Source organism: Pecten maximus, chromosome 10, assembly GCF_902652985.1.
Source record: "Pecten maximus chromosome 10, xPecMax1.1, whole genome shotgun sequence".
In the NCBI taxonomy this organism is placed as follows: Eukaryota; Metazoa; Mollusca; class Bivalvia; order Pectinida; family Pectinidae; genus Pecten; species Pecten maximus.
In genome coordinates this window covers 27,134,269-27,143,242 of record NC_047024.1, presented here as the reverse complement: position 1 = coordinate 27,143,242, position 8,974 = coordinate 27,134,269, and the positions used below count along the sequence as shown (strand labels likewise).

The window sequence follows — 8,974 nt, the reverse complement described above, 5'->3', positions numbered from 1 at the left end:
TATGGCTAGCACGGGGATATTTCATGGTTGTCCATGGAAATCTTAAAGCAGTAAGATATCGAGATCGGGTCTTGAGACCAAACTTTCATCTTCCTATCCATCAAAGTAGCCTTACATTACAACATGAAAACTCATGACTTTCTGGCTCAAAACAACATTGCAGTTCCTGATTGGCCACATAACAATCCATATATGTCTCCAATCGAGCCTTTATAGTCGAGCTTGACAGGAGGGTTTGGAACCGCGTTAACACCCATATAACGTCACTCAACTCAAGCAGGCTCTTATTCAGTAGTGGAATAGTTTCCCTGAAAGGACAATAAACAGCTTGATGTAGTCAATGTAAAAAAGAATAAGACCAGCGATTGATGCCAAGGGTGGGCACACACGCTAATGATTTTAATCAGGAAACAGCGTAGGGTACCCTTGCTTTAACGTTATTCACGAAACACCGTTTGTGATAAGACAAAAAACGTCATCAAAATTTATTCAGTAATAATAAATAATCGAGAAAACCACACTATGAACACAACTTTAAAGAATCATGTAATACAATTACTATCGAAAAATAATCGTGTGTATCTTGTTTTCCGTTATTATATTTTAATTAACTTTAAAGATATAGCCTCAAAAGGTATTCATTGTTTCAGCGTTTGATCTTTGATTAAAACAAAACAAAGAAGAGTATTTTTACAATGCATTTATTTAATTTGAGAGTCGCTTCCCTGAAAACTGAACGTACTATTTTCACGTGAATAGCGTAGATCTTGTGACTTTAACTGAACTTCATTCTATTTTCTTCGACACGTTTGCTTTGTTTTACAGCTCTAAGGCACTTGTTTTTTGAAATACTGTGTTACTTTGTCATTTTTGATAATATCCTGATTGGTTCAAGTATCATTTTGAAAAATGAGTAACTAAAACGGGTTTCAATACATTAAGATCATTTGAGAGTGTACATGATGTATCTTTCACAAATGGATTTACTAAATTGCTCATATCTATACCAGTTATATCAGAGTTATCCATCATCTGTAACGCAACATGTGTTGGCATTGTTTAAACAGTTCACTCCCCTTAATAATTGATGGACCAATTCTATAGAATTACAAATATTATATTCTTACTAGAGCATCAAAACATTATGGACGATCTATATTTGATTATTTTTCAGAAATATTTCATTCATCATAATTTCAATAATTTTGCATATTTTCAATTAAGTAAATACGCAAATGTTTTTTAAGGTTTCAGGTGAAAAGAGATTCAAGAATCATCTAGCTGGGCTGTCCTGCAGGTAGGACATAGGAATTTTACCTGCTGTCCACCATTGCCAGATAGTAAGAGGCAAACATATTTGGGTTATATTTCATTTTCCCTTCTTTCTATCATCTTTATTCTTCGTCATGTTACCCTTGACAATGCCTTACTTCTGGCCTTTAGTTGAGCGTTCGCCCCTGTGAAGAAGGCTTTGGGTTCTGTCCTCTTGCCGAGACATGCCAGAGTCTGTAAAAATGGTAGTTTATGCTCCTGCTTAGCGCTCAGCATGTTTGGGTGTAGGACGACTGGTTAGTCCTTCATCAGTATAATGTGACCAGCTAATTTGTCCTATGGGATGTCTTCGGCAGTATGCTTCAGAGAGCTAGCACTATAAATTAAGCAGCAGTTTCACCCTATCACAAGGAGACAATTACGAACCCAAGCAAACACACTCACCGCACGCATGCATCTCGCACACAACCCGTATTCAAATGACTGAATTTGTCGATGGGGCATTAAACAATACCAAATCAAGTCATGAATACATGTATGATGCCATATTACATATTTTGGTACCTGTTCAAAAAATAACACAATATCAAACATCCTCAAAAAGATCATTCGCACATCAGATTATGGCTAATCCGAGCAGAGTTCTTTACAGCCGTATAAGACATGTCTAGACACGGCACCCAATGTAGTATTAAGGTGACGTATATCGGTAAAGTTATGCTCCAAACTGTATTTTCTGATAAACAAATGAATAGCATAGTTATTACTCCAGTTAAAATTTTCCTTGAATATCATATCTACATGATCGAAGTCTGGGTTAACAAAAGTCTTGTTCTCAACATGAATAAGATGAGGATACTTTTGTGAAAGTTTATATGGGACAATGGTAGAGTGATGACCCCACAAGTTACCATTGTACGTTTTGTACTCCTTGTACCACAGATTCACGAACGATGCATTTTTGGATGACATGATCAATCCGTTACTTAGGTTGAAATCATACGCATGACTCAGCGTGAACGCATATTTCCTGAGTGGTTCCAGAGATCGGAGTAATATTTCGTCCGTATCCATGTAAATTCCCCCAAAATCTGTAAAATAAAAAAACAAAAAAAAAAACATTCATTGATAGTGACATACTTTTTTGAGATCTAAAAAATGACGAAGAATATCTAAAACAAGGTCAGGAAGTAATATAAACGGTTATTTTCCGGTTAACACTGGATCCTTGCAAGCGTTATCTGCAGGATACGAATTACTCAAAATGTTAGTATGTGACAAAGAAATTATTCAGACAGTGTGGACAATGGAAGATGTCAAATTTTCGAGGCAATCTGCCCCTTCATCACGTCACAAAGAATACAAACACAATCACATGATATATAAACAGTACTAGAAATACAATAAGAAATAGAATTCTATATGGTATTTGAAAAAAAAAACATGAACCTTTCGGCTGTGTGAAGTTAGCTCAACATACGACATATGACATTAAACATTCAAACATGTCATCTTTTGAATTTCCAGTGGCTTTGCATACGACTATCAACATTCAAGTGTAATCACTGGCCAACGAAGAGAGTTTTGAATGTTCAGCCGCTCTACATACAACATTCAGTATTCAGATTTTGAATGTTCAGCGGCTCGACAGACATTCAGATTTTGATGTTGAAATTGCATTGATTTCCAATAAGCCATGTGTATCTAAAGATTAATCAATCGATGCTCGATATGTTATATCATTTTTAATATATACAAAAATCAAGAATAATTTCATCTGATTTTTTTTCATGATTTGATATTTGAAACATATTTGATATGACATAAACTATTTTGAAAAGATTTTTGATGAAGAAAGCTCCCGAGATCTGTCCTTTTACATAATTACAAGTATAGATCACTTCAATTATGGATGGTTCAAACTTAATATACTTTTGGTGTAAATGATGTACTTGATTTGGCGATTCTTAGCCCAGTATTATCTTCGTGTATTTGAAACTTACGTAACTACAGGGATGCTTTTGAATTTTGACTCCAGTAAGTAATTATGTTCACGTGTCAGGACTATATTAGTTTGATTCAAACAGGTAATATGTTCAAATTCCAGGTGTTGTATATTGGATTTATTTAGATATTTTGGGCCTTGACGTTTTCCTTATGCTGTGTCATTATAAGACATACCTGGCATACATTATTATTTCATGTTAATATAACCATTTAACATGATTTATCATTATTATCTTTATTTCGTAAATGTATTAACTGATTTCTTAGGATTCATGGCGTTTTACAGTCTAATATTTTCGTTTGAGAGCAGGCTAACTGTATCGTTGGTGTCTTTGATGACATTCTGGCAAATAATACAAATTTTCTTGCAATGGATTTAAATAATTATTGCATTCATTGCTCAAAAAAAGGGTGATAAGCCTGCTTAGTAAAAGAATAGCCTTTTTATATATGTATCTGTAGCAATCGTTCCGAAAATTTTACATGTACATTATAAGATAAATTCCAAAATCAACATTATATTGCACGCATAACCGTTCCGATTCCCTAGCGTGCGCACATCTGTCGTTACGATTGGAGTCGCACATTTCACACATCGTGCGCATAACGTGTGCGACTGCACCTGCACATAATTGATTTTTCAGATCAGCAGACAAGCCTTGCAGTACGACGTCATTATTATAGGACATTATTTATCTGAACGACAGCGCCATACACTATAATAACGACTGTTACACTGTCATACACTATAATAACGACTGTTACACTGTCATACACTATAATAACGACTGTTACACTGTCATACACTATAATAACGACTGTTACACCGTCATACACTATAATAACGACTGTTACACTGTCATACACTATAATAACGATTGTTACACTGCCATACACTATATTAACGACTGTTACACCGCCATACACTATAATAACGACTGTTACACTGTCATACACTATAATAACGACTGTTACACTGTCATACACTATAATAACGATTGTTACACTGTCATACACTATAATAACGACTGTTACACTGTCATACACTATAATAACGACTGTTACACCATCATACACTATAATAACGACCTGTTACACAGTCATACACATATAATAACGACTGTTACCACCTGCATACACTATAATAACGGCTGTTACACTGCAATACAATATCATACGACTGTTACACTGTCATACACTAACGACTGTTACACCGTCATACACTATAATAACGACTGTTACACCGCCATACACTATAATAACGACTGTTACACTGCAATACAATATAATAACGACTGTTACACTGTCATACACTATAATAACGACTGTTACACTGTCATACATTATAATAAAGACTGTTACACCGTCATACACTATAATAAAGACTGTTACACCGTCATACACTATAATAAAGACTGCTACACTGCCATACACTATAATAACGACTGTTACACTGTCATACACTATAATAACGACTGTTACACTGTCATACACTATAATAACGACTGTTACACTGCCATACACTATAATAACGACTGTTACACTGTCATACACTATAATAACGACTGTTACACCATCATACACTATAATAACGACTGTTACACCGCCATACACTATAATAACGACTGTTACACTGCATCCCAAAAAATAAACGCCCCTGTTACAGGGTTTAATTTATTTATAAATAAACGACTTTTACACGCCATACATTATAAAAAAGACGGGTAAAACCGTCATAACTAAATAAAACTTTTACCCCGCCCATACACTTAAAAAAGACTGAAAACCCCCCATAAAACATAAAAACGACTGTTACCCCGTTATACACTATAAAAACAAACTGTCCCAATTCATACACTTTAAATCGACTTTACCCCTTTTTAACACTAAAATAACGATTTTTAAAACTGCCATACACTAAAAATTAAGGGACTTAAAACGGTCAACCACTAAATAACGACGTTACCCCGAATACACTAAATAACAATTTTACCCCCCTTTTATACACTATAAAAAGACTGTTCCCAGAAACCCATAAATAAACGATTTTCCCCCTGTCATACATTTAAAATAACAAACGTTAAACGTTTAAAATAAAATTTAACCGCCCGGGTTAAAACCTCCAAACACAAAATAATCCCGACTGTTACCCCCTTTTCAACACTAAAATAACGATTTTAAAACCCGCAAAACCCTTTAATTTTAACAAAAACTTTACCCCTTTAAAATACACTATAAAACGCCTGTTACATTTCCATACACTATAAAAAAGCCCTTTTACACTGTCATACACTTAATAAGGGCTTTTAAACTGCCATACCTATAAAAAACTTTACACTGTCTACCCCATAATAAAACTTTACATGAATTACACTAAAATTAAGACGGGTAAAAAAACCGGTCATACACTATAAAAACGACGTTACATTGTCATAAAATATAAAACGACTTTACAGTCAAACACTATAATAACGCCTTAAAAAAACCCCATAACTATATAAGATTTTAAAAACCGTTCAACACTATAAAACACTTTTTTCACGTCATACACTAAAAACACTTTTAAAACCTGTCCTCCCACATAATAAAAAATTTTAAAACCCCAAACACAAAAAACGAACCGCCAACACTTTTAAATAACGACTTTTTTACATTGTCATCCCCTTAATAAGGGGCTTTAACTGTCATCATTTAAAATTTAACGACTTTACCCGTCAAACACTATAATAACGACGGGTTACACTGTCATCCCTAAATTACGACTTTTTCCCCCCGCCATCCCCTTTAATTAACGACTGTTCCCCGCCATACACTATAAAACGCTTTTTACACCCCAAAACCCATAAAACGACTTTAAAACTGAATTTCCCCTATAATAAGGGCTTTAAAAACCCGTCATACACTAAAAAGGGGACGGTTAACGGGCTTTACCATAAAAAACGATTTTTTTAAAAACCCGTCATAAATAAAATAAAGACGGTTCCCAACCGCCAACCATAAAAAAAATTTCCCGCATACCCTATAAAACGACGTTCCCTGTCTACCCTATAATAAAAAATTTAAAACTCCCAAAATATAATAACGATTTTAAAATTTGTCATACACATAATAACGACTGTTACACTGTAAACTAAATAAAAAATTTTACCCCCCCCACCCCCCGTCATTACATAAAAAAACCTTTAACCCGCATACACTATAATAAAAAGTTACATGTCATACCCTAAAAAAGACTTTAAAAACCGGGATACCCTTTTAAATTAAAAAAACCAAATTAAAAAACCAAATACCCTATAATAACGATTGTTAAAAATTGTCATACAATTAAAAAGACTGTTACACGGCCATCCCTAAAAATAACAAAAACCGTTACCCCCCAAAAAAACCTAAAAACCAAAAATTTAACCCCGGAACCCTAAAAACCTTTTCACGTCTACAAATAAAAAGATTTTAACCACTGCCAAAAACACTTAAAAAAAAATTACATGTAACCTAAATAAGGGCCGGGTTACACTGCCATACACTAAAATTAAGACTTTTAAAAACCGCAAAACCCCACTTATAAAACGACGTTAATTGTCATAAAATATAAAAAAGGGACTTTTAAAAGGTCTTTACCCTATAATAACGCCCTTTTAACCCCGCCCTAACTATAATAAGGGACTTTTCCCTCCCCCTTTTACACTAAAATTTAAAAATGTTAAAAGGGTCTTTAACACTATAAAAACCCCCGCTTTTTACACTTTCCCACATAAAAAGGGGTTTACACGGTCATACACTTAAAAACCGGCTGTTTAAAACGTCAAAACCAAATTTAAATAACGACGGGAAACCCCGCCAAAACCCAAATAAGACTTTTACCCCGCAAAACAAAAAACAACCCCCGCCAAAACACTATAAAAACCGACTGTTAAAACGGTCAAAAACCCCCTAAAAATTTAACGCTGTTACCTGAAATCCACAAAATCCGACTTTTAAAACGTCATACACATAATAAGGGTTTTAAAAACCTGTCATACACTATAAAAAAGGCGTTAAAAAAAGTCCTTTACAAACAAAAAAATTTACACCCATACCTAAAATAAGACTTTTAAACACCCCGCCACATAATAAAAACGGGTACAATGTCATCCCCTATAAAACGATTTTTACACTGAAAACCATCAAAAAGACATTCCCAATCCCATACACTATAATAACAATTTTTTAAAAAACCTGCCCATAAAATATAAAAAAGACTTTTAAAAAACCCCCATACCTAAAATAAGGAATGTTAAAACCGTCCATAAAATATAAAAAAGCCCGTTACCCCCCTTTTATCCCACTTAAAACCTGTAAAACCTGCCATCCCACTAAATAAAAGACAAAACATGCCAACCTTAAAAAGAGTTCCCTGCCAACCTATAATAAACTGTTAAAAAGCAAAACCCCTTAATAACGACTTTTTAAAAGCCATCCAATTAATAAGGGCCCTTTTAAACCCCCAAAAAACCCTTATACCAATAAAAGGGATTTTAAAACCAACAAAAAAAAAAAAACAAACACGTCAAAACACTATAAAAAAGACTGTTCACCCCCTACACTTTTAATTTAAGACTGTTAAAAACGTCAAACAAAATAACACTTTTAACATGCCCATAAAATAAATAAGGGCTGTTACCCCTGTCAACACTATAAAACGCCCGGTTAAAAAACCGTCAACTTTATAAAAACCCGACGGTTCCCGTATCACAAATTTAAGCGTTACACTGAACACTTAAAAAACGACTGTTACTGTCAACCCTTAAAAAGGGCTGTTAAAAAGTCTACACTAAAACGACTTTAAACCCCCGTAACATTATAAAACCAAACTTTTAAAACCGGCTTTAACACAAATAACACGTTAAAACTGCAAAACACTATAAAGGGCGGGTTCCCTTCATACACTATAATAAAGGACTGTTAAAACGTCTTTACACTATAATAACGACTGTTCATGTCATACACATAAAAGGGACTGTTAAAAACTTCCCCAAAAACACTATAATAACGACTTTACCTGCCAACACTTAAAAGGGCTTTTTAAAATGTTTTAAAACTAAATAAAGATGTTAAAAACTGTCAACACAAAAAATAAACAACGTTTAAAAACCGAAACCTTTTAAAACGAATTGTTCCCACCTATACACTATAAAAAGACTTTAACTGCCAAAAATATAATAAAGACTTTTTTACCCCGGAATACCCTATAAAAATTTCTACACCGCCAACACTAAAAAACAAAGGTTACACTTTATACACTAAAAAAAGATTTTTTTATACTGCATACAATATACCTATTTAAAAACGACTTTTACCCCCCCCCCTACACAATTTAACGGGGGGAAAAATCGTCATACACTTAAAAAAGACTGTTAAAAACTGTCAAAACACTATAATAAAAAATTTTTAAAAAAAAACTTCAACAAAAAACCCCCCCAAAAAACCCCCCGTAACATTTATACACTAAAATTAACGCCCTTTTTACCCCCAACCCCATAAATAAAGACTGTTACACGTTACACAAAAAAAAAGACTTTTTACCCCGTCAACCCCTATAAAAATTAATTTTAAACGAACCCGTTTTAACCCCGAAAACACTAAAAAATTAAGACTGTTCACTGCAAAAATTAAAATAACGACTTTTTAAAATTTCATACACTAAAATTGGATTTTT

At 33.8% G+C, this 8,974-nt stretch overlaps 1 protein-coding gene across 2 annotated transcripts in view; it reads right to left on the bottom strand.

The window, feature by feature from the left end:
- Positions 1 to 685: 685 nt before the first annotated feature.
- Positions 686 to 8,974, bottom strand: part of LOC117336135 — a 35,438-nt gene continuing 27,149 nt past the window's right edge. For both annotated transcript variants that reach the window (XM_033896519.1, XM_033896520.1), the window contains exon 4: positions 686 to 2,363. In XM_033896519.1, coding sequence (XP_033752410.1) covers positions 1,900 to 2,363 — 464 coding nt within the window. In that variant the 3' untranslated portion in view covers positions 686 to 1,899. The remainder of the gene's footprint in view (positions 2,364 to 8,974) is intronic.